This window comes from Papilio machaon, chromosome Z, assembly GCF_912999745.1.
Source record: "Papilio machaon chromosome Z, ilPapMach1.1, whole genome shotgun sequence".
In the NCBI taxonomy this organism is placed as follows: Eukaryota; Metazoa; Arthropoda; class Insecta; order Lepidoptera; family Papilionidae; genus Papilio; species Papilio machaon.
Window position 1 is genome coordinate 440003 of NC_060016.1, and position 27387 is coordinate 467389.

Here is a 27387-nt window from a genome sequence, read left to right on the forward strand (position 1 = left end):
CAGAAGAAATATACAAAAAGAAAAACTTACTTTAAAGACACCACTTATTAAATCGATTATTAACAAAATTATTAAGTAGTAAGATTCAATTACAGTAAAAAAGAATTAAAACAACAAAAGGAGTATCTTAAGTTAAAACAACAATGTGCGCTTGTGCACGAAGAGGTATATACATATGTAAACATACAAAAATTTATTCAAAACTAATCACAAAATAACAGCCAGATCTTAGACGAAATAGTCATTGTTAGATAATAAGGGTTCAAAAAATTTCAGTCGTTACTCCTAACAACAAGCCATTTTTCTAAATAAATGTAACCATGTTACGTTTAAACCTCAATAGTGAGATTTTTGCCCATTAATATTCATTAAAGTTCCGTCAACATTGTGCTGATCAAATTTAAATATTTATACTTTTGAATTTAACCGAATTATACCGCAATCAATTGTTCACTGGGATTCATTGAATTTACAAGGTTTGATGGCCATTTTAAACCACACTAGAGCCCAGCGTACAGCGTCGTACGACGTATTACGTCGTAGCGTCGTACGACGTAATACGTCGTCCGACGAATCAACAGAGTGATTTAAATGTTAATTCCTTATTAAGACTAATTATAGAATTAGACACGTTAATAATTAGTTAAACATTGAATTGATTCATGTGTTGTGCTTCAACTACGAATTACACACAACTTAAAATGTATTAAATTATTTTATCCCCGTTAGTTGGATAATGAAAGTCAAAAAAAATTCGGTTATAGACACGTGATTGTGTGAACACTATACACAAATACTCGTAACATCAAAACGATCAATATTAATTTTTTTTTCGGATAATTTTTAAAAAATTAGGGTTTACTACTTGGAACAATTTAAATGACTCGATCGATCTCAATATCTCTGTTTGACCGCCTTTGCGGCCAGTGTTAATATTACACTGTTTTTAAACATTTTAGGGCTTAGATTTTTGTCACGATATAATGTGTTAAATAAACATTCAAATAATGAAGAAGATTTTTTTACATGTTTTATTATAATCCAAGTTTTCTTGATAATGGTTGTTGACCACGTTGTATTCAATTTAATCTAAAAGTTGTTCAATTATGTATGTTCAGTTGCAAGACAGCACCGTCAGCAAAATGAACTGACGCCGTTTCAGTTTCACTAAATTAGCTTTGTTATTTCATTTCATTTTATTTTTGTCAAAAAGTAGGACCATGAATGACGGAAAAGTATAAGTTTGAAAAATTTAACCGAACAATAATCAGGTTTCGTCAAATTTGAAAAAAAAAGTAGTGTGTCTGAAAGAAAAGTACTTTAATCCTCCAAATATCTCTAACTAAAAAAGACACTAACTTAAAAAATATAAGATAAAATTATGATATTTTTTTTTGTAAAATTGTCTAAGTATAATGTTGATGTTGCAGCATTTTTCGACGATGGGCGTCGACAACAAAATGCATATCCTTGGAAAATGGTTTGATAAAAAGAATTCAAAGTAAAAGGCTTCGAATAAGAAGATAGTCGAAAAATATTTTTTTCTTAAAATGTCTAGAATTGTATATTGAATAAATTAGTATCCATAGAAGGCGGACACATCTAACAGTACAACAGAAACACATGCAAGTACCTACTAGAGAAGTGTCGTTCATTTAAGCGCGTGTAGAGTGCAGTGTCCGTACAGAACATCTATAGAATGCAACTACAACACTGACTACACACAACTTCGATCCTAAATCGAAGAGAACGCGATTCATTTTGCCGTGTGACTAATGGACCTATTCAACTATGCTTATTAATCTGTTAGGGTATAGTAAGCAGGCTACTTCACCAGAAATCGTCCGGTTTAATATTGTTCACATAATATACATTTACCTCACATGTTTTAAAAATTAATCGGCTCACGAACAAAATACTCTACTCTACAAATGCACACACACGTATGTATTTATCGATAAATGAGTTTGCAATGTTTAATGCTTTCAAATCCAATTTTATGCTCTCATAGTTCGATATTTCGATTCCGGGAACTTTACTTAAATCATATTACGCTCACAACGAGCATACGTGTGCATGAAATAAATGCAACCGGTCGCATTGATTTTTACCAAATTAAATAAATTTACTACGATAGTGTATAGGTGAGCTTTTTTATTATGCCGTATTAATAGTCCTATGTGGGTAGTTCTTAGTTATTTATATGTGTGGTCTAGTAGTAGTCGCTGTTGAAGGCGTTGCTCGTGCAGTTGCCGTTGTCGGTAGGCGAGTCAGGGTGCTCCTCGGGCTCCACACCGTTGGTACGCATCTCGTCACGTACCTTTGGTACAAAAAAATCAAAATTTAAGCACCAATAGCGTAATGGTTGGTAGTTCAAATTCTCGATCTAGCGGATGCGAATTCGAATTCCGCCATTCGAGTATTGTCGCGAACTATATTGTGGCATAAGCTTTTTTGGAATCGTGATCAGATGTCAGTACTCATAATCATTAAGCTATTGGTGGTCTAGTGTTTACCTTCTCGACTTGTCGCATAACGCGCAGCATGTTGAGTCCGGCGAGGTTTTTCAACTCCTGCACGCTCCACTGGCCGCTGCGCAGCAACTCGGCAAACAGCTCCGGGTACTTGGACACGTCCTCTAGGCCGCGGGGGACACTATTTTTGGTGAAAAACAGTGTTTAGTATCCGGTAATTTGGTAATTTGGCAAGTCGGGAACATGAGTACTTTTTTGACCGACGTGCCAATTCAAGCGCTTTATAGCAACGTTTGGAGCACGCTAAGCAATGAAAATTTGGTCTTTTATCGAGTGTTTTCAACACATATCTAACAAATTAGTTTTCTTCACCACCATGAACACAATTTATCAAGTTTAATATTAAGTTTAAAAATGTCACCACATTCAATTATGTTATTAAGTTTTTAAATAAGGTGTGACTAATTTTAAAAAGTAATAGCAAACCGATTGACGCCGTCGAAGTCACCTCCAATGCCGACGAAGTCCGCGCCAACCAATTTCTTGATGTAGTGGAAATGTTCTGTGCAACAAAACATAAATAAAACAAACACATCGTTAAACTTTTCTCGATTAAGGAAAGAATATCGTCTATTCAAGGATAAACAATTGAAAAAGACAAGAAAAAAAAAGAATTATATTTAACCAGTAATTAGTGAAGAAGAATTGACAAGTTAATCCTTTTGGTTTAATTCATCCCATGCAACGTAAATAGGTTGAGTGCTCCTTGACTATTTAATTCTCTGGCACGTAATTAAAACATAATGGCGCGGTGTTCGTGATAAAACAGCTACCTAAGATTTGTTGTTAACCTTTTTTGTAACCTTTAACAATAGACATCGATAATGACAAAATGTTGAATTACCTGCGACATCGGAGAGAGTGGCGTTGGGTGCGCATTTCACGAAATCGGGAAAGAAGTTCACCATTATGATGCCGCCGTTTTCTTTCTATAAACAAAATAGATCATATATACCAAAATATTTGATTTCAAATATAATAAGAGGGATATTAATATGTTTTTGTAAAGGTATTTCGCGAGTAGGAAATCACAGACATTGCATTTAATTTGTTTCAACGATGTTTTTTTTAGTTATAAACAATTAACAATTATTTCTATCTTCACTGTTTAGTGAAACACAAATTAAATAAAAATAGAAATGAAAAGACATTGTTACTTTGCAAAGTGAATATTTTCTTGAGAAAATTGAATAAGAAGAAATGAGATTATGCTTCCGAGATTTTTCTGTTTTAAACACTAGGCGTCATCTTGGCGAGACTGTCTTCGTTAAAATGCTTAATGTAAAAACAATTCTCTTCAATTGTTTACGTTCTAGAAACAATTCCAACAAAATTTTAATCAAACTGCATGAAAGATACAATGATGTTTTTTCAATTTATTTACATTATTTATTATTATCAGTCAATTTAATAATTTTCTAAAAAAAGAAAGTGGAAGGCACATCTGTGCGTATCTAGATTTACAATATTCTAGAATTGCCTTGTGGTTTTACCAGTTACATTTTTATAATGAAATAAATTATATTACCTTATAAAGCTATAAATATAGTTTCTGAGATTAAAAGTTTGAAATGAACTTTGTTGTTTTGTATGGGACGTTGTTGTTAGAGTCTACTTGAGACGCTCTCAAAGTTCTCAGAATATCATAGCGCTAATTTTAACTACGTTTTGACCTTGCCCAGTCATCTGAATAATATGATATAGTTTTGTTCCACATCAATTTTAATTGCTGTTATGAAAATGATAAAGCCTTTTCTTTTTTATGTTTATGAAGTAGCTTACAGTAATTTTAATCAAAGTAAAGTGAAATGCGCAGTGCTTACTAGATAAAAGACTGACTTAGTTACTTAGTGAAATTAATGTTTTATTATAAAACGAAGCTTAGATTTATGAAAGTGTAGAAAACAGCAAAAGAGTTTTAATGCAATAAGCTAAAATAGCTATCGTAAAAATATCTAGTCTCATTATTCTAATACTTTAAAAATATGTAAGCAAAATTTTTTATTACTCTGTGTAATCTCTAATATTTGCTATTACAGTAAAAGCAAAGAAATATAGCATAAAATATATGCCTGTTCAGGGTTCGCAACGCAAGTCAAATATTAAAATGTTCCCCGGGGATGGATTTGTTCTAGCGAGTTAACCCGGCTTTTTATATCAATTGTACATTTGTTGGGAGTTGCGTTTATTTGAACACATTCAGTGATTTGACCATTCAATTTTACATGCTTAGTAAATAGATGAATCAGTTCAGAATAGTTTAAATGTTAACCAAGTGTTCGGTTTATAAATAACTATTTAAAAGGATAGGCAGTATATTATAGTTAGTACATATGTGTTAAAAGTTGAAGTTTAGTATTTTCCGATTAAACTTTTTATGACATTATTTTCTGTTAAGAGAAAAATAGAATGCGTAGTCTAAAAACCTACTCTTAAGTTTTAACTCCTGGTACATGATATGACGTTGAAAAAACACGTACCAAAGATTGTATGATGTCGTCGGGTACATTTCGTTTGTGAGCACAAAGGCTGTACACTGAAGAGTGACTGAAGATAACCGGAGCCTTCGACAAGCGGATAGCTGCACGCGTCGTGTTCTCACCGACGTGAGACAGATCCACCAACATGCCGAGTCTGTTCATCTCTTTCACCACTTTCTGTAGACAATACAAAATGAGTAAAGACAACTTTTTAAACGAAACATTTATAAAACCAACATTGCGATAGAATTAAAATTCTCCGTTAATCGCCTTGTAAATTGTGCAAATGGTTGCAAATGAATTTCAAAAAATCTTTTGTGTACATCGTAAAAATTCAATATAATTAATGTTACACAAACCATTTGCAATTGACATTCCAATTATTAAATTCAAATTTGTTTATTATCTACATAGTCAACATAACTATTCGCGGTTAGTCTATTAAAACGTCATTCGCACTACGCATGCAAATTTGACGTGACAATTGGACATTACGTCAGCTGAACAGACAATATCCTACAATTGTGTTATCTCAGGATTAGACATTCTGAATACAAAATATATCTTGTTTACATTAAGATATAAAACAAACAATTGAAATTAATTGCTAATTTCGAATAGAAATATATTTATAAAAAAGTTGCTGTCCTTGTCGTATGCACATAATATAGGAAAAGAAAATCTGAACCATGTACGAATATAATGTAATTTACTCGAAAGAGTACATATAAAATGTGGAAATATTGAATTAAGAATTAAACGAATGACGCGCATAAATACAAGTGAAAATATCAACTTTAAAATGGCTTGTTGCTGTTTCAATCGCACGTAGTGAGAATAACTGGCTATTCAAAAAGTTCTGCGATATTAGGAAATAAAAAAAAACATTTATTCGCTGCTGCATTACAATTAATGAATAACTTCTCACCTCTCCAAACTCCGTAAGTCCATTGACGACCGGTGTTTCATTGGACGAATCGGCCCTACGAAAAAATACAATCAATTGAAGCAAAACAACTTAGCTTACATGCCAAGGCCATTAGTGCATCTGTATTTAATTTAATATTAGGGATGTAGGCATCGGTAATTATTCAACAGTAAGAGACCAAAGAACATTGTTCGCTTTATCCTATAAAATAAAAACTTTCTCATCGTAAAATGATCTCATTAAAATACCGAATCAAATTTCAAATTACATCCTAAAGCAATTTTCATGTCTAAATTGTTTTTGGAATAAATACTAACACAATCAATCAACGGCGCTCGTAACCACTGGAGCGTAATTACCGTGACGCTGCGGGCAGGATTAAATTCCAGCACGTAATTAGATTTTATATTATAATAATTATACATTTCAATTATTTTACTAAAAGCTGTTTACATAAAATATAATTGAAACAGTTGCTAGCTACAAATTAAATGTAATCCACAGATAGTATACTAATGTGTATACATATTGATAAACTTGGAGTGTCTGTATGTAATAATGAAAAAATATACATATAATATTTAGTACACATGATGTATTTGCGCTGCTGATAAAGAAAACCTAGTTTAAAAAAATGTTTTTAATTTTTTTAAGACAATTTCTTTTAAACTAGGTTTAGGACAAACAGATAGGCATCTGTCCGCAATGCCGCGTTTATTCCTGGTAATCTTCGAAACAGCTGGTCCACTATTGACGGGGCTTTGAAGAGATGGTAGCTGATGCTTAAGGCTCTTTTTAATTTATTTTTAGCGGGCGTTGGTATTTAATTTAGGTGTGAAATAAAAACTATATTTTGCTATCCTCATACCTAAACGGCTTTCTGTAGTAGCCCGATAGAGATCTGTTCGTCTTTGAATGTCACATATTTCTGGCATTGTATCTGGTTGGAATGATATAAACTCATTATTACATTTAATAATACATCTGTAAGAGACAATTTTTACTTTACATTATCGTGTGTTCGGGAGATTAAAAGAAATTGGAAAGAATGTTTTTTTCAAAGGAATATGAAACGAGTCTACACAGGTTGCGAACAAAATCGATATTTGAAGTGAGCGAATCGTTAATCTGTTCGTTTTTTTTTTCGAAGGCAAGCGAGGATGGTTGAAATTTGATTAAAAACTGTATCGGAATTCTATTAGTCGCAATAAAGTATTTAAAAATAAAGTTCAATAAATAAAAATGACATTGTCTTTTATATAAAAGAGGCAAACATCGTTCGGGTGCGTTCACTAGGCATTTTGTATGATTGATGTGTAAGAGACAACCGCGTGAATCTTGACGTCGGTTTCCACTGCCGTTTCAGAGACAGATATTTGCATAGTTATTATCCTTGAAAAACGTAGACATAAAAACTTTATGACATTTACAAGAGTATTAGATTATTGCGTTTTATTGAACTGAATAAAAATAATATACGCTCTGACAATTCTCATCCCACGAGACTTACCAAGACCCAGACCAAGTAAATACTATCGGGTTCCGCGCACTCAAATGTTTACATTTTAACAAGTTAAATAATATTAAAACCAACCTTACGTAAAAAATAAGTTACCAATTAAGTTCCTTCCTAATCATTTTGTAAAGAGGCTTACATTATAATTGGAAGGAAACACAGCCGGTAATTCCACTCCGTTGAACAAAATATAAACCTCTTCTTCACAACAATTTTTCTTCTTAAATTTTTTATATATACCTTGGAAATGAATTTATCGCCAAATTAAGAGACATCGCTTAAAATAATGAGAGACGCCAGCTTTTGTTTATATAAAAGTCGACCCATCCGTAAAAAGTTACATCTGTTATGAGATCTCATCGAAATGTAACTCTTTTCGTGTGCGTCGGAGTAACGTACCATGGAGTGTTGCACGTATGTGTTAGGGTCATATATCGCACGCCGAGCTGGTAGTAACTGCGCAGGACGCCCAGAGAGTTGGCGATCGAGTGCCCACCTTCGATGCCGATCAATGACGCGATCTTACGCGGACGGGCGCTGTGAGCTTGCAGGATGTCTACGTAACCGAAAAAAAAGATAGTATATCTTATATAAAAGAAATAACATCAAATAGACTTGGTATCAACTACTTGTTCAATGTAAATTTAAGTAGTTATAATAGATTTGGAAAAAGATATTCCTCATGCAAAGAAAACAACGTCAATGCCAAAGTTTAGAAAGTAAAAAGCTCGCTTTTCACAGGAGCGGTTTTGAGAGTGCAAGTTGCCCTATTAATCGCTGGCCTTCTAAAGACTTTAAGAGAAGATGACACGGTATCTTTTTTTCTCTTATTTAAAAGTATTCGTGTAATACAGCATGTTCACTGTACCCGTAACAGAAGTGGCCAGTTGCATTTGCATCGGATATTTTTCAACCAGTCTCTTGATGACGTCGATTTGTTCAAGCGTCAGTTGCACGGCGTCCTTGTTCTGAGTGGCACACGGCACGAACGCAGACCAAAACTGCAAACAAATATACTTACTTTTATAAACGTAACATACATCGCAAAACTTTTTAATTCAAACCCAAGAAAAACGAATACACCTTAATTACTGAATATCGTGTTAATGTTTTAAAAAGTTTATTAACCATATCAATGTGTAGAAAATAACATTGAAGATAATACAGATTATATTACGTTCAGTAGTTTAAATATTTTGTTAAAGTTGGTTTCAGATATTTTTCGCTCGTTTTACGTTATTTTGTTGTACGCTAAAGACAAAACTAAGAACTATTGTAAAGCAAGTCGTCACAGTTGTTAACAATTTCTTTCAGTTTAAGCCGAGCCAGGGAAGTAATTGATAAAAGTAGTGGAATTTCTTCTTAAATAGCACAATACCTTTTATAAATATAATGAAAAAGAACGATGTTCTCAATTCTTAAACAAAAGCTAAATAGCAAAAATGTTAGAAATAACTCGACATTCGAGAAACACTTCGATCTTAGTTCAATGAAAACTTGTTTACAAAAGCGCAGGACACCATGTCCAAACAATGCAGACTGATGGAACATACATCAATCATATCGTAGTGTTTTGTTTGTACGAACTGTGACTCAGCTCACGTATTCGTACCACTTTATTAATTTAATCGAAAGAATAGCCACCTTGTTTGGACGTTAAACAAGGTGGCTATTCTTTCGACGATTTTTTTTTTAGCAAAAACTGGCAAATAAGCAAGCTGCCATTTGAATTCATCTGTATTTACAGATGCGTTGCCTACCTTTAATCGACAGAGGAGGGGGTGGGACGCACAGAAAGAAGATATTTCCTCTTCCTATGGATCCCTTCCTCTAGAAAATCTACCCTACCCATCTTTTCCTTATAAGAAATGGTAGGGAAGGGAAAGGGAACTAACATTAGTCGTCCGGCACGCACACTCATCAGACTAAACGCGGAATTACTTCCACTTCACGCCTGTCTTCTGTGTGATAGTGACCCGCGAAAATTCTTTAATTTACTTCTTTAAGTGCATTAAAGAAGCACAATTTTAATAATGAATTTCCAAATGACGGCGCGATGAAAATAAACGCAGCTTTGTAAATTAAAAGGTAACGTGATACCAGACAGTTCAATTATCGAACTCAGTAATTGGTTTGTTTTTTTCTGTACATTTTCAGTTCAAGAAACTTTCTGTATACACCACGTATATGTAAATGTGCAAACGCTTGGCTTTCCACATTTCTCAGTTTTTTCAAAGAGAATCAGGTGGGGGAGTGGAGGGTGGTGAAATGTTTTTGTGTGAGATTTTAGGTAGTCGAAAAACCTGGTAACGTGCATGAAACATTTAATTAACACGTAAAATTTCCGTTGCATACTAATGAGAGTTCCTGCTTTTATGTGCTTTTAATTTATCACGTTTTAAATTTAAAGCCAATATTTGATCAACATATTTTTAATAAGTGTGTGAAAAATAAAATGTTTTAAATTGATATCTATCTATATATACGAGTATCTATATATAAAAGAAAGTCGTGTTAGTTACACTATTTATAACTCAAGAACGGCTGAATCGATTTGACTGAAAATAGGTGGGCAGGTAGCTTAGAACCAGGAAACGGACATAGGATCATTTTTACCCCGTTTTCTATTTTTTATTCCGCGCGGACGGAGTCGCGGGTAAAAGCTAGTTTAGTATAAAAATGTTGTTTGTATTCATGAAATCAAGTTTTATAGATCGTTTTTTTTATTCTTTTACCTTTTTATACAGAACGGCAGTAGAACAAACGTTTAAAACGTGTAAAAGTTAGTGGGTTTTATACGGAATAAAACAAATTTTTGCCAGAGAGGGAAGAGACGTATAATGCGAGTTGATCGATAACAGCGAACAGAATGACAGAGTTAAAAATTAATTTAAATTAACAAATCTTAATTCTATGACGGTGATCCTAAAATTACGCCGTTGCTCGTTGAAAAATGGCAGGCGCATATCCCAAGGGCGAATTGGCGCGAACATGCCCCCGGGCGTTGAAGGCTCGTCCTTCAACAGAACTAGATGTCGTCTTGAGGCAGCGGGCAGATCTTGCTAAAAGCGCGGCGTACGACTCCTGTCGCAGTCCGCACGTCAGCCACACGGGATACTCCGTCCGCTCCGGGATGGACTGCCACGACTCGACCCAGCCGCCATTTCAGCGGCGGTAGATTGTCCTCCTTCAGGATGACGAGGACACCTTCCTGTAAAGGATTTAGATCAGAGCGCCATTTCGTCCTCAACTGAAGTTCCGATATGTACTCCTTGCTCCATCTGCGCCAAAAGTGTTGGCGGAGTTGCTCCAAATGTTGGTATCGGCTCAGTGTTCCTGTGACGTGTTGCTCGTAGCAGTCAGTCGGCAGCGCGGTGAGAGGGCGGCCGATGAGGAAGTGTCCCGGCGTCAATGGAAGCAGGTCGCTAGGATCTGCTGAGAGCGGCGTTAGCGGACGTGAGTTGAGAACTGCCTCAATTTGGACCAGCACAGTGTTTAATTCCTCGTATGTGAGGTTACAATTACCAAGAATTCGTTTAAGATGGAATTTTACAGATTTAACGCCTGCCTCCCATAGACCACCGAAATGAGGGGCGTGAGGAGGTAGGAAATGGAAATCAATACCTTCAGGAGCTAGGTCACCAGGCAGCGAATTGTTACAACTTTTAATAAAACGACCGATTTCATTATACGCACCTACGAATGAGGTCCCGTTATCGGAATAAATGTGTTTAGGTTTGCCGCGACGTGACATAAATCGACGAAGAGCCGACATAAAATTATTACTTGTCAAATCACCTACTAACTCAATGTGCATGGCCTTAGTAGCGAAACACACGAAAACAATAATATAAACTTTGACAAGTTTACAGCCGCGTCCTTGTCTACTGGCTGACATGATAGGTCCGGCATAGTCGATGCCAACGGTCTCGAAGGGATAGCCACTCGCGGTCACACGTCGCTGCGGCAGGTTACCCATGATAGGATTCACTACCTTTCCTTTAAATCTACAACATAAATGACAATTACGAAAAGTTCGTTTAGCTAAATTTAGACCACCGATTGGCCAGTAAGTTTCTCTAATTGAAGTCAATAATAAACGAGGGCCAGCATGTAGAAGTTTTACATGCATATATTTAAATAGTATTTTTGTTAAATGATGAGTGGACTGTAATAAAATAGGATGTTTCTTTTCATAAGAAAACAATGAATTATCTAAGCGACCGCCGACACGCATTAATTTGTTGTTGTCTAAAAACGGATTAAATTTTAATAGTTGATTCTTTGCGGGCAAGCGCTTATTCTGCAATAAAATATTGTATTCATTGAATGACTCGATTTGTGATAATTTTAATAAAACAATTAAAGAATTTTGAAGTTCATCATTTGTTAGAAATTGTGTTGGTGGACGCTGTTTCTTACAAATATTAATGAATCTTAATACATACGCCATGGTGCGTTGTAATCTTACAAAATTAGAAAAACGTTCGAAATTGATTAAAGGTCTATTAGAGTAATTATTAATTAAAGTAATTTCAGTACGCGTTTCAGGTAAATACTCATTTGCCGTTACATTTTTCGGCCAAGAAGAAATATCATTCATCAGAAACTGAGGGCCTGACCACCACATGTCGAGATCGCGTATCTTATCAATAGTGACACCTCGTGAGACATAATCTGCCGGGTTCAAATCAGTAGGAACATGACGCCAAACGTGCGAGCTAGTTTTATCTAATATCTCGGCTGCGCGGTTACGCACAAACGGTTGTAATTTACTCGGCAACATTCTTAACCAACCTAAGACGATAGTGGAGTCTGTCCAAAAAGTAACTGATCTTACTTGCACTCGTAGAGAACGTAACACCTTTTCGTATAGGCGCACTCCGACGAGCGCAGCGCACAGCTCGAGTCTCGGGATCGTGGTGGGCTTTATAGGCGCCACACGACTTTTTGCTGAAAGCAACCGCACCAAAACAACATTATTACTTGAACTACGAACGTATAAACATGCGCCGTAGGCAGATTGCGATGCGTCACAAAAAATATGTAAGTCAATTGAGTCGTAACTATTGCAAAGTACAAGACGAGGAATACGCAAAGAACTTAACAAAGGCAAGCTGTCTGCAATTATTTGCCACGATTTAATAATTTCTATAGGCAGTGGATCGTCCCACGAAAGTTTAAGAAGCCATAATTTTTGCATTAATATTTTCATGGAAATAATGCAGGGAGCTAAGAGACCAAGCGGGTCGAATATTTGTGAAATGACTGAAAGTAATCCTCGCTTAGTTAATTTATTTAATTTAATATTATTTGTAGAAAAATGCAAATCATCTGATTCGATAAGCCAACTGAGACCTAATGTTTTACAAGGCTCCGTGGACCCAATGTTTAAATTTAATGAGGGGTCATCGGACTTTAAAATCACTTGAGGTTCATTCGATTTCCATTTGCGGAGATGCATACCTGCGGACGCGAGCTCCTTTGACACTTTGTCACGTATGTCCAGCACTTCCTGAATAGAATCGCCACCGGTTAATAAATCGTCAACATAGAAATCGTGCATGATGACTTCGGAAATGTCGGCGTTATTGCACTCTAAACCGATTTGTTTTAAACACCTAGTGGCGAGGTAGGGGGCGCTGGCGGTACCATACGTGACCGTGTTCAACTCGTATGTCCGCAGAGGCTCGGATGGATCTTCTCTCCAGACAATTCTTTGCAGATGTCGATCATCAGGATGTACAACGATCTGTCGATACATCTTCTCGACATCTGCGGATATCACGTACTTGTAAAGTCGGAATCTAATAAGAATTGACAGGAGATCATCTTGAACGATAGGTCCTACTAACTGAAGGTCATTAAATGAAATACCTGAAGTAGTTGGACTGCTCGCGTTGAAAACAACTCTGAGTTTGGTTGTTGAGCTACTCTGACGAATGACTCCGTGATGTGGAATATAGTAAGCTTGTTTCTGTGAATCAAATGAACATTCGGACATATGACCTAATGATAGGTACTCAGACATAAACTCAATATAATTATTTTTAAATTCGGATTGCCCTTTGAATTTTCTCTCTAGAGAAAGTAAACAATGCTTGGCGCGCTGCAGCGAGCCGCCTAATACATCAGGTGACTGCGTCAGTGGCAACCTGACACAGAACCGACCGTCTGCCTGACGAGATGTATTTTTGATAAAATGTTCTTCGCACATTTTCTCTTCTTCGGAGAAAGATGAAGACTGAGGGCTGACCTCCTCGAGGCGCCAAAACCGCGTTAACAGGGTTTGAATGTCATCACTGGAATCATTGCACGAAGAAACATCATTATTAGATTTTACCGACACGAAATTGGACTTAAAGTCAGAAGTCGAGCGCGCTTGGCCACTATTACACAAAGGGCCTGAAACTAGCCACCCTAGACTAGATTCAAATAGCACGGGTTTCCCGGCTCCTAAACTAATTTTACGTAGCCCTAATAAATCCCAGAAAACATCCGCACCAATAATTAAATCCACCGAAGATGGAGTGTGGAAGTTGGGATCCGCTAAACAAAGGTTGCTAGGTAAATTTAAGTCTTTTAAAATTATTTGCTGACTGGGCACATCGTCAGTTATATTCGGCAAAACAAAACAGAAAATCTTTGTCGAAAAGTTTTCATTTAACGACTTAATGGGTAAACAACACATTTCGCCTATATGCAATTTTGAATTATTAATACCCAAAAGTGACTCGTTTACCTTAATTGTAGGTAAATTTAACGATTGTTTCAATCGTTCACTAATAAGGCATGAAGTGCTGCCGCTGTCGAGCACAGCGCGGGCGAGACGCTCGCCGCCGCGGTCGTCGATAATTTTTATAAGGGAAGTGGCTAAGAGTACCTGCGTTCTGTTGGGCAAGTAGGTTGAAAGTTGAGCAGACAACGTGACATTACCAGAGGGCTCGTCACTGCCTTGTGTCGGGTTTGCGGGAGAAAGTGTGGTGCGGTCCTCAGTGTTAGAACATACATTAGTTGTTGGCTTATACTTCAGATCTGGAATGTGAATTAGAACATTATGTCGCTTTTTACATATTTTGCAACCGTTAGTTCTGCAATTGTTTGCATAGTGACCTGAACGTAAACAATTGAAACAAACCTTTAATTTGGGTAAAAGTTCCAAACGCTGTTCGTAATTAAGTTCTAAAAACTTGGGACAATTGCTTAATTTATGTTCGCATTTGCAATTAGGACATAACTGTAACGAAGGCTTCTCGTTATTTTGAATTTTTTGACATTGTGCAATCGACACCATACTCTTAATACTGCTTGTCCTCTTTTGTGCAGGTTGAGAACAACGAGATAGTTCTAAAGTTTCTAAAAGGTCTGCACGATTTCGTAGAAATGTTAGAAATAATTGAAATGAAATGGCAGTATTACAGTCCAACCTACCTTTATATTCCTCCCACTCACGATACGTTTTTGAATCTAATTTATGGCTAATTATGTATATTAATAACGTATCCCAGTAACTTACAGGTTCTCCTAACGATTCTAAAGCTCTAATATTTTTATTTATCGTATCAATTGTACGCTTTAAAATATAATTCGACTCCTTTGTAATTGTCTCGATGTTAAATATTGCAGCAACATGATTCTGTATCAATAGCCTTTTGTTATCAAACCGGTCGCATAATAAATTCCAAGCAATTAAGTAATTACCGGCTGAAAATTCAATAGATTGAATAACCACAGCGGCTGTCCCTTCGAGCGACGCGCGAAGATAATGAAACTTATTTATATTATCTATACTATCGTTCGAGTGTATTAAGCTACAAAAAGTGTCTCTAAACTCAAGCCAATTATCATATGAACCACTAAACTTAGGTAGCTGTATAGTAGGCAATTTAACGATATTATTGTTGCGCTGTGGACTACTGGAACTTAGTGTGCTATTGTCTTGCTCACTATTGTCATGACGCATTATTAAGTCTTGCGCCTTTGCAACAATTTTAAAATAAATTGACTCGAAATCGGTACGTTCGCTAATTTGACTGTCAATATCATCGGCTAAACACTCTAAACGTAGTTGGACCTCATCGTAGTTTGTATATAAAATATCAATTTTACTTACGCGGGTCTTCAATTCGCTAACCTGGGACGAAGTTAAAGGCTCTTTTAAATCGCTGATGTAATTACTAAATACAGTTAGGCGACCTTTATAACTCGCTCGCTTTTTAATTAATTCCCTCTCCTCGGTCATTGTATATGGAAAAAGGCAAAAATCTGAAAATTTACAAAAATAATCTTAAAGTAAACTAAACAACACTACACAAATAATCAAAATATTAATAAACTTCCATTAAACACTGTGCGGTGCTGAGTATGTTTGTCCGTTTCTTTGTTCTCAAGATGTCCTTCACACGACCTCCGGACGAACTAATGTCTTCTTCAAGATCTTCGTTAAATCCGTAGAAATCGACGAAATTATTAACTCCACTGGTTATTAACAATATATAATCCGATTTGGCTCGAAGCTGACCATGTAAAAGTTAGTGAGTTTTATACGGAATAAAACAAATTTTTGCCAGAGAGGGAAGAGACGTATAATGCGAGTTGATCGATAACAGCGAACAGAATGACAGAGTTAAAAATTAATTTAAATTAACAAATCTTAATTCTATGACGGTGATCCTAAAATTACGCCGTTGCTCGTTGAAAAATGGCAGGCGCATATCCCAAGGGCGAATTGGCGCGAACAAAGGTTTTAAACGATCACAATTAGTCAAATTTACGGAGGTTTTGTTTAGTTGAACGATTCAAAGTATATTACAAATTCAATCTAATTGATTGAAATGGTTCGATTTAGGTCAAGTTATTCAGTAAGATAAAGTGTACAATTTAATAGTATCAAAACATAAATGGACGGAAATCAACAGAAAAATCATAATATAATATTTAATTTACTGTTAATGTTATAGTTATTGCAAAATCCCAAAACCCAAAGCGAACGTCTAGTTTTTGTTTCCATTCAAATGTAATATTAAAGGTAATCTTCAATTAACGATTGGTTAAATTGTGAAATAAAATATATATAATAAGAATAGAAACACTCTCTGAATAATAAATACTTTTTAATTTCGTTAGAATGTAGATTTAAAACTGTTTCTATGTCAGGTGACTACTGGTCTAGTTGTAATATCAACTGAAAGCTATCAGCGCCACACCAAGTCAACACTGAGCGAGGTAAAAACGGCTGGTTGAAATAACTATCCTCTCGTGACCTGAATAAGTCTTGTGGCACGGCTTCCAAGTTTCGACGCTTTTGTCTCCAGTTTTCCTCTTTTTATTTTCCTTACAGACACGCGTATATTTACGGTCACAGCGGTTCCTTTGTACTATTGAAAATCCTTGTCTGTTGGTCGTTTGTTTGGTTTTTCTGCTTTTAGTTACGAGATGATTGTGAATGTGGACATAGGTACAAGTGAGACTAAAGTATATATCTATCTATTATGTACTAATAATAGTTATTTAAAATTAGAATGTTGTACTAGTATAAATAAAAAAGTACGAAGAAACTGGTTTCCTAAGCTCATACTATGTTTGTTACAGCGATAAATAACGATTAGCTGTTTATTATACATATTAGGTTTTTTCCTCAAATAGACGAAGTTACAGACAATAAAAATCTTACTTGAGCTCCAACCATTCCCCTCCTCAGTCTGGGTAGATCAGTATGCGAGTATTTGGATATAGACCAGGGCTCGACAACGGTCAGGTCGGTGTCCAGTTCGAACTCGTTGATCTGGTTGCGTAGAAACTTGCGGATATTCCACGGCAGATCGTTATGGCTAGAGAAAAAGTCAACTCTTATAATCTGATTGAAAGAAAGCTTATTTTTGTTGCAACTAGTTACAAGTCTCACCAATTGATCGTAAATGCCGCCCGTTTATAATTTGCCTAAGAATATTATAAGGAGTCGGCATTTCGAATGATATCAGTGGCTGACAGCAGGCGATATTTTTCGCTGCACTGATTTCAGCTAGTGACCCAGACCTCAATGTATGAATCAATCAACGCTCGAATCTGATCGTGAATAACTTAATCTTAATGTCGAAAATATATCACTTTATTTCGTAAATTATTTCCTTCAATATGCTATTGGCCAATCCTCTACAAATACAGGTGACTTTATCGATCGTTCAGTAACAGATACAAAGCTTTATCCAGTGATACTAACCCGTCAGTAAGCGGTACCTCCTCCAGAATTTGCTTGGCTATGTCAAGGCGCTCGCGGTCGTAGGAGGCAGCGGCTACTACCGCGGTCACGGCTAGGAGCACGCACGCTATAGCACGGCGCTCGCAACGGTTCACCATTCTTACTGCAACATAACATATATAATATATATTTAGGTACTGTAGGTATTGTATAGTCGAGGATGTTTATCTCCTACCCATTTCGGTGAAATGCCATTTGATATCTCTTAAGGTGATGTTTTGTTGTACGATTTTCGGTCCAAAGTAAGAGAGAATTTATGCATTGACTGTACTGTTGTGATTTGTTTAAATTTTTTTTTCTTTCTACAATTTATAATTGGAAATAGTTGACATAACGCAAATAAAGATTTTGAACGCTAAAGATTAGCTGTCAAAACTATACCGTGTCTTTGTAATCCAACTCGGAATTCTCCTCCAGATGCTGCTGTATAAGTCAGTAGGTCGATAAGTTATAAAAAAAGAAAATAACCATTCTTGAACATCGTAATTCGTCATTCCTTCTTTAGTTTACAACTGTAAAAGTTTCATTTAAAAGTTCAACTAAATGTTTTCTAAAGACATTCAACATATAATGTATCAATAGTGGGGACAGCGCAAATTGCACTATAAGCAACGAAATTGTTTCTGACCTTATCTTCGCTACTGGTGATTATAATTAAATTACTTATAGGAAAATACCACTCATGAGCGCTCTACAACTGATTTAATTTAATCTTTGACGAGCACAAAGTAACAGGAACTTGATCATATTTACTGATATAGAACCTCTAGGTAGGGAATTTAATACTTTAATATTAATTCATGTTAAAAGATCTTCCGCTTCTTTAAAGGATTATCTTTAAGACCTCTGTATTAAATTGTTCACAAAATTTAAGCGCATTGATTAAGATTTTAATAATGGTCTACTCTATAGCTAAGAGAACACAAAATATTTAATGTTCGCGGCGTAGATTTAGCTGCTTTGATCTTTCGTACTTGTTTTTACCAGCGTACACTACGTTGGAAATTATTTCTACGGCCGAATTATCATGTTTTTGTATGCGTAACAAAGCGGGTTATTAAGAAATGTTATTTTCGTATTCAAATTCTTTATGTTTCGAGTCGAGATCAAAAAAAAAACTCTTCCTAATTATATACACAATACATTTCTTAGTGTAATAAATCTGAGAATATTTCATGTTCATATATTCATGTTAATATAGAAGGAATATCGATATTTTTAAACATTAGAAGATCAACTGCATCCTCAAGCGATCCACAATTTTATAACTACGTTATAGGCTTTCTGAAAACATCGTAACTGAGTTTAAAACTACATTGCGGTAGGTAACTTATATAATCTCTCCATATTTTTCGCTCAGACATTTTCCGTTACTAAAATAGAATAAGACGTATTTTACAAATAGCTCGTATAGATTGTGAACTCGATAGTACCATTGCTTACATCTGCTATCTTTCAAATGGTCGTCTCAAAGCTACTGTCGCATCGATTTCGCGGAAAATTTAAAGCCGGCTCGTGCTCCGAACAGTTCACCTCGTGTCGCTTGTAACGCCCCCTCACTTTACCTTGTATCTGTCGACAATTTCGTTACGAATCGTGTTTTTCGAGTGACATATTTTTAGCACATATATTCTGTACTTTTAAATTTAAGGTTATCGTTTATTTTCAAATTTATTTAGGTATAGATTTTCAATAAAAAAAAAATCATTAAATTTGGCTGGAATATGGGTTTAGTGCTTAGTTTACCGTAGATTTTTAATGATATGACATTTCTGTTACATATTGTTGTCTCTATTTTGTTAAAGATAATGAAAGGGATGGCGATATGTATTAATACTAGTGTCGAGTCAGTTGTGTTTTACAGTTATGAATCCATAAAATTAATCAAGCGGCAAAGTTGAACAATTGTCAATAAGTTATTCATCAGAGTTGACTTGACTTGACAATATTAATTGTTCACAATCACAATTGTTATTTTTATTTGACATAATGTTTTTTGCCACATTCACATTTTTTATAGCCGTCACAGTTTTGCTACAGCATGTTATATAGGAAAATTACTAGTGAAAAATGGTATTTCAAAATCACGAATACTACTTTGACTAGTAGAAATTAAAATGTTAAATAAATATGATATACTCCTTAATAATCTATTTATTTGTTAATCCAAACGTTATGCCGATTGAAATGTTTTACAAGTGACATTAATTGGGATATCGTAATCCAGTGCTGACTGTTATTGGCTTATTGCGCTCTACTGATATCGAGTATGCTGTTAAAATAACGGGAAACGCTAATTGGAATCTCGATATAGGAGTATTGTGAATATCGTTTTACTTACAACATTTAAATAATCCACATTTTATATTTGATTTCATAGTTCAGTGGAGTTAAATTGTAGAGCAAACGAGCAATCAACTCGGCAAATTAATTTATTCAATTTGGAAAACGGAATGAGCTTTTAACAATGTATTAAAATGTAAACTAATTATGACGTATAAAAACAAATTTTTCCTTAGTTATTAAAGTTTAATGAGCCATTATTATTATACTGTTTGTCATGATAAAAATTATTTAGATTAATAAAAGCACTAAGATACATACCTGCAGTCACAAAATTAGGCAGTTTGATAGTTAAACGCCAAAAAGGTGTGCCACCTGAAACAAAGAGCAAATGAATGTTAGCTATAGTCAAAAAAAGATATGTGTCTCGATGAAAGAGGCATTGCAACAGCAATTAGTTCTGTTTGAAAATATGAAAAGCCTACATGACCATAGAAATAGACAGATAAGAAAAAAACTTGACATGTTATAGTACGATAAGGATGTTATTACACTTTTTTGACATTGACAGAAGAGCGCTGTCATAATTTAGTTTGATTTATTCCCACCGGGTGAGATATCCTTGACGTTCTATAAGTCCTTTATTCAGTGTTATTTCAGCGTCAATCCTAAATGATACAATCGATACCTATGTTGTATCGGCAGTGGAAACCAACATTGAAATGTACATTGAGTAAGAAATTACATAAAACTTCTACCTTTTTTATCCTGTTTAAGCGCAAACAAGAACGGGAGCGGCCATTAATTACGTGTGCTGTTTTTATTCCATTTTGCACCCCGACACACCCCCGGCGAGATTTAGTGAGATTTGATGGAACACCCTCCCCCAACATGAGATCACACTGTACTTGTTAGAGCTTTAAATTTATTCTTCTATGTTAAAACGACAGTATACCGAACCGAATTGGTTTAATTTGTCCATTTAGTTACAAATTATTATGATACATAGACACATTGTTTAACACTAATCAATATTCTATAGTCCTTATATATATAAACACTAGCTGTCGCCCGCGACTCGGTCTGCGCGCAGTTAAAAAAAAAATGAAAAATACACACATCAAAAAAGTCTAAGCAACACATACTATTTCAAGTTATTAATCAATTATTTTATCATTTTTTTACCAAGTAGGTAATACTTATGTAAACTTTTTGATCTATAGGACATACTGGCTGGTTGTGAAAAAAAAATCGAGTATCATTTGTTTTTTTTTTCACAAATTCAAAAGCGAATGCATTTCTTCGAATTTTACAGCGTTTTCTTTGCTTGTTAAAATTTAGTATTCGGTTTCAATTTTAAGATTCAAACAATAATTAAAAAAGTTTTGAACAAATTTGAATTTTGAGACTTTTTTACGTTATGGAGCGACGTCATTTGAACGCAGATGAAATGCAGAGAGCTGTAGGGATGTTGCAAGCAGGAAGAACTCAATCTCAGGTATCTCGGTATTTTGGTATCAACAGAAGCGTTATTTGCCGTGTTCATCAGCGTTAAACTAACACGGGAGATCCTGCTGAGCAGCACCCAGGTCGAGGAAGGTGTACAATAACACGGCAAGATCGATACATACAACTGACTGAAAGACGCCAGCCGATGTTAACCGCCCGAGAGATAGGTTTGAGGCTACAAAATTCAAGTAGTGTTGTTGTTAGCTGCCAAACTGTGTGAAATCGATTGCATGAGTATGGCCTACGAGCACGACGGCCAATTAGGTGCCTACCGATACGTCACGGGAATCGCGCTCGTCGAAATGAATGGTTTAGGGAACACGTTATATGGACCCGGAAACAATGGGATAAAATTTTATTTTGCGATGTGTCTCGATTTGGGTTCTAGTCTGATACTAGAAGGGTAAGAGTGTACCGTTGTCCTGGAAATACTGAAAGACTGAGGTGGCTTCAGGAAGTGAATCCATACAACGACTTAACAGTTATGGTATGGGCGGGTATTATGAAGAACCGAAGAACAGAGCTCGGTTTTGTAAATGGTAACATGAACGCTGTAAATTACGTTGAGGATGTTCTAAGACCTTATGTCCGTCCATTCGCACAAGCGCTTGGCTTCGATTTCACCTTGATGCATGACAATGCGCGTTCGCATACAGCTTTGCACATACGGGAGTACTTGGCAAGGGAAAACTTCCTGGTATTGCCTTGGCCTGCACAATCGCCAGACCTCAACCCCATCGAGCATGCACGGGACATGCTCCAGAGACGTGTTTTAAATGACTTGGATGGAGTGACAACAACCCAACAACTGATGGACTTACTAAAATTTCATTGGGAGCAATTACCGTAGGATCACATTAACAGTCTCATCGATTCTATGAATAATCGGTGCCAGCAAGTTCTCCATAACAGAGGAGACCACACTTTGTATTAATTTATGAAATTTTTGTACAACCATTAAATTTTACTTTAAGTTTAGTTGATTAGGGCACCTTACTTTGTACTACGTACAAACATTCCTAACTCGTATTTATTGGTAATTAAGATTATTAAAAAGTAAATAAAAAAAACAATTGTTGTTTAATATCAAAAAAGCATTAATAAATAATAAAAGTACGAAAATACTAAGGATTTAATCCGAAAACACATTGTAAAATTGAAATTTATATGTGTTGCTTAGACTTTTTTGATGTGTATAGATGTTGGCCGATTCTCAGACCTACTGAATATGCTCACAAAATTTCATGAGAATCGGTCAAGCCGTTTCGGAGGAGTACGGTGACGAAAACTGTGACACGAGAATTTTATATACTCGATTTTCGTATTTTGTACATGTTTTTCTGTAATAAAAACGGTAATATTGGATAGTTATGCATAGTCGTACACATCGCATCTATACCGTGTAATACTCGCCGTTGTCGCTGAGAGAGAGTACCTCATGAATATACAATTCACTTCATCATAGCTACGAAGATTGTATACAATAAGACACCCCTTGCTGCACTTTGTAACCAACGCTGCATTATAAATATTTACAAAAAATACTAAAGATTATAGTGTTCATAAAACGAAACTCATTATGTAAAATAGTACTGCCGCCCGAATTTTGTATGAGAAATCCACACTACAGTAGCACAATCCTTTTTTAATGTTCATTTTGTTACATCACTTTTTGCGTTAACTTTTCCGCGTTATTCTCTCTCTTCTTTTGTTTATATTCTACTAGCTTTTACCCGCGACTCCGTCCGCGCAGAATAAAAAATAGAAAACGGGGTAAAAATTATCCTATGTCCGTTTCCTGGTTCTAAGCTACCTGCCCACAAATTTTCAGTCAAATCGATTCAGCCCTTCTTGAGTTATAAATAGTGTAACTAACACGACTTTCTTTTATATATATAAGATAGTGGAATACTAAGGTGGCATATAACATTATCGTATATCAAAGAGTAGAGAGTACAGAGACTAACAAATCATTCTTTATTATTATAATTTATGAAATGAATTTTCATATTAAAATTGAACTTTCAACAAATATGTCGAATATGAGATTATTCTCTCATGTTTCCAACAAAACATTGTTAAAGGATTGTCGAAACTGTTACACATGGGTCAGTTATTTAATGAACTACAATGTATTTTGTTTCCATGCAGCTTGCGTACTTCGTTAGCTTGAACAATACTCTATTGTTTCAATTATTTTGTGCAAACCTACACTAATATACAGTAGAGTGAATACATTTATGTAAAAAAACAAAAATAAACATACATTACTAAAAACCAATTGGAAAAACGACTATACATAAGTATATATATTTAGCCTGACGGAACTACTAGTTTCCAATCGCTAATCCAGCCCAGTAATCCTTCACTCATTTGAAGGACCACTGACGGCGCTAAAATGTACTACTGAAATGTACTGTACTACTGCGTATTTTTTTCTAATTAGTTTATGTTACGTTACATTCATAGAAACAAGAGACGACATTTATGAATAAAGAAATACATCGAATACAGACAAAATAGTACAGAAATAGAATGTAGCGACTACGAATTACCCTACGTTGTGTACGATATATGATCTTGGCAAAATGTATTGTTGCAAAAGGAAGCCGCGAGCTTTGTGAAAATGTCACCCTCCTCCTTTTTAAGCTTTAAATTTGGCAGAGAAATGCAACAAAAATGGAACATTCACTTTAAAAAGTGGCTGCCGGAAAATTGTTTTGGGTTCAAAGGATCTCGACTTTTAAAAGTGTATTAAAGCGGTGGTTTGGTATATTGGAAATTTAATGCACGTACGTGTCACTTTTAAATACATATTATGAGTTAAGCACACTTAAATTAAATGTACCTGAGACTATAATAAAATAGAGTGAGTAAGTGACACAACAAGGAGTAAGTCAGCGTAGATCTTTCGAGAATTTACCAAACTCTAGCTACGTAATAATTTTTACATTGAAGGTTTACTTTTTAATTAATGTTGTTTAAGTATAACTACAGTTGTTAAACATCAGGAAGACGCGACTTTGTGACGCCTGCAGTCAGACTGCCTCGAGTTAAAGTTTGAAAGTTTCTTCTGTTACCGTGGTTATAAAACGTGACGACTTGCACTAACGAAGATTTATAACTCGATAAATTTTTACAAGTTGTGTTTAATATGATAAGTTAAAGTTTATGAAGCATTGTAACGTAGCTAACGGACCTATGCTTAACAATTTATTCCATTGTTCTGATAGTTTTGCTTCACTGATAGCAAAACAATCATAGCTTGCATGCTAGCCTTAGCATTTCACTTTGGCCAGTGGTATGTACCGCTTAAATAGCGAGGTGACCGCTTCCCGTAGACATAATGCAATAGGTTAAATGTTAGATGATGACCGAGGAGAAGACGTACAGATCCCTTCCCCCGATACATGTACTTTCCCTTCCCATATTTTCTTTAGAGAATGATGAGAAGGCAAGAGGACTAATACTGGACAAGAATTTCAGGTGAAATGTAGCTTTTGGCACTCCGTATTTTGAATTTGTTTTCTCCGCTTTTGTCTAGAGCGTATAAAATATATACCTACGTACAATTTGTAGATTACTCCGTGCTACTGTGTCCTATCTGTGGGCATCGCATTAAGCTACGCATCTCGTCTCGCATAGGGATCGATACCAATTATTGGTGTTGCTTACACATCAATAATCTTTAATAAACAATAAACATAAATCACATTACGTACTGTTAGAATAAATATAGGATTTACTTTTTTTGGGTTCTTATTTTTATAATAGAATATTTGAAGATATAATACATAGTTTTGTACATGTCTTTCGGCAGGTGAAACACTCTCAAGAACTTTAATTCTCACATCTTTAAATGGAAATTCAATTGTTTGTAATAGTTGAGTTAAGAGGTACATAAGTTGTTAATTGATTTATATATGTCTGTATGTTGTTAGAGTCGATTAGAGCCGCATAATGCATCTCATTGTTTTCCTCGTAACAAGGTTGATTAATGATTTGTGGTTACATGAAACACTTTACTGTTTAATGAATCGTTCGCGTATTGACATAATAAATTCAAAGCGAACTAAAACACTCGCATTGTTTTATTTACATACGTATATCGTTTGAAACAGGTTTGATTTTGAGTACTAGGTTATGTTTTAGTGGAAATACGATCGATAGATTCACATGGATAATGATAAATAAGTAAATATGCATAAATCAACGAGTAGCCGAATTAATACGTAAATTATTTGTTCATAGACATCATAATCCCCTTATTTGAGGTGTTTTCAGTATTATAGAAAAGGTAGATTTTGCATCATAGCAGTGAAATTGTTTTAAAAGCGAAAAAAATATCCCTAGATTTTTCAACGATATTTAACTATAAGTCGAATTTCTACCAACTCTTTTCTCGTTATAGCTTCTCTTTTCTGGCGCAAGCTAGCGAAAAATTGACTGCAGAAAGTTTTTAAAAAATGTAAATTTAACCTTTTCATCTTGCATCGCAATATTCTTTACAAATAATTTTCTTCTTTGGTTATTTTCCTTCCGAATACGTGACCACCAGCAAATGAGCAAATTGACGTGAATGTCACAGATTAACAAAGCTTATATTCGCAGAATATAAGATCAGAAAAGTTAACCAGTAAGCTTTTATTTCTATTATAACAAACATCATAGATAAATAATATTTTTAATTTATATTATCAAAAGCACATCACGATGCACGAAGTATCTAAACAAATATACTCGTAAAACCGAAGTGAAACATGAATATTGATTAAAAATTGAATGGTGGTAAAACTATAGCCACCATAATTTTGTTAAATTCTTTCTTTGTTGTATCATAAGAAGTATCTGTCGCCCGCGACTTCGACCGCGCGGAATAAAAAATAAACTTAATAAGTAATCTATATGTTATTCCAGACTATGTTCTATACTTGTGCCAAATTGTTTCAAGATACGTTCAGCTGTTCCAGAGATACCTTCAAACAATCTATCTAATCTATCCATCCATACATTGATCCATCTAAACTTTCGCATTTATAATATTAGTATGATTACTTAAATGTTATACAGAACATTTTTGCAATTTAAGTAACATAATTTTGATATGGATTCGGCCTCGTCATCGGATTGTTAATTGAACAAGCTATATAAGTTCGTATTCAGAGAATGTCTGAGAAGATAATGTTAAACAAAAGAGAAACAGCTAGGAACGGTCTCTTCCGTTATATGTATTTTAATCCTTTTAATATAATAAGAGAAAATAAGTTCTAGTTATTTAGTAATGTTTTATAATTAATGTAAAAGGTTAGCGTGGTATGGGCGTCGTGAGGAGGGAAGAATCGCATATGGCAAGGAGAACGTTAAGTATGAGTGTGGAGGGGTACACCGGACGAGGTAGGCCTAGGAAGAGATGGATTGCGTGAAAGGTGACATGATCAAGAAGGGGTCGACCATGGAGATGAAGGCAGACAGATTGATTTGGAGGACGAAAACCTGGTGTACCGTCCCTATGTAAGTGGGATAAGGTCAGGGAGATGATGAATAATATATCGCAAGTATATATTATATTTGAGAAGATGCTCAACTTCAGATTTATTTTCGTTATTCCTTGAATTTGGTTTATAAGGAATTCTTAACGCTCTCTTAACGGTTGAAGTATTACTTTTTATTTTATTTACAATAGAATTTTACCAAGCGGTGGCTCGGCTTTGTGTGGACGGAAAACATTGTCGCGTTGCCGGTGAGCCGACTGTTATTGTTACCTCGAGTGCCTCTCAACACTCTACACCACACTTTGACACAGTTACGAATAAAAAAACCTTTCATAATTTTTTACTTACAAATCAACGACGAAATAAAGATTTTTGTATAATTTCCGT

At 35.2% G+C, this 27387-nt stretch overlaps 2 protein-coding genes across 3 annotated transcripts in view; both read right to left on the reverse strand.

Annotated features, from left to right (window-relative positions):
* Positions 1-1064: 1064 nt before the first annotated feature.
* LOC106715939 (dipeptidase 1) overlaps positions 1065-27387 on the reverse strand; it is a 36683-nt gene continuing 10360 nt past the window's right edge. Inside the window, exons 2-12 of one of the 2 annotated variants that reach the window (XM_014509339.2) lie at positions 20321-20374; positions 17678-17819; positions 17132-17288; positions 8327-8459; positions 7858-8014; positions 5943-5997; positions 5015-5191; positions 3379-3463; positions 2961-3036; positions 2517-2655; positions 1065-2320 (exon numbers count right to left, since the gene is read on the reverse strand). In XM_014509339.2, coding sequence (XP_014364825.2) covers positions 2213-2320; positions 2517-2655; positions 2961-3036; positions 3379-3463; positions 5015-5191; positions 5943-5997; positions 7858-8014; positions 8327-8459; positions 17132-17288; positions 17678-17819; positions 20321-20374 — 1283 coding nt within the window. In that variant the 3' untranslated portion in view covers positions 1065-2212. The remainder of the gene's footprint in view (positions 2321-2516; positions 2656-2960; positions 3037-3378; positions 3464-5014; positions 5192-5942; positions 5998-7857; positions 8015-8326; positions 8460-17131; positions 17289-17677; positions 17820-20320; positions 20375-27387) is intronic. The other variant, XM_014509340.2, reaches the window with a different exon arrangement.
* Positions 10256-14423, reverse strand: LOC123723441. Its single transcript, XM_045685996.1, has 3 exons — positions 14342-14423; positions 12299-12411; positions 10256-11465 (listed from the first exon to the last, which is right to left on the reverse strand). Exon 3 carries the CDS (start codon positions 11435-11437, stop codon positions 10487-10489), a length of 951 nt encoding a protein of 316 aa, XP_045541952.1. The 5' UTR covers positions 11438-11465; positions 12299-12411; positions 14342-14423; the 3' UTR covers positions 10256-10486.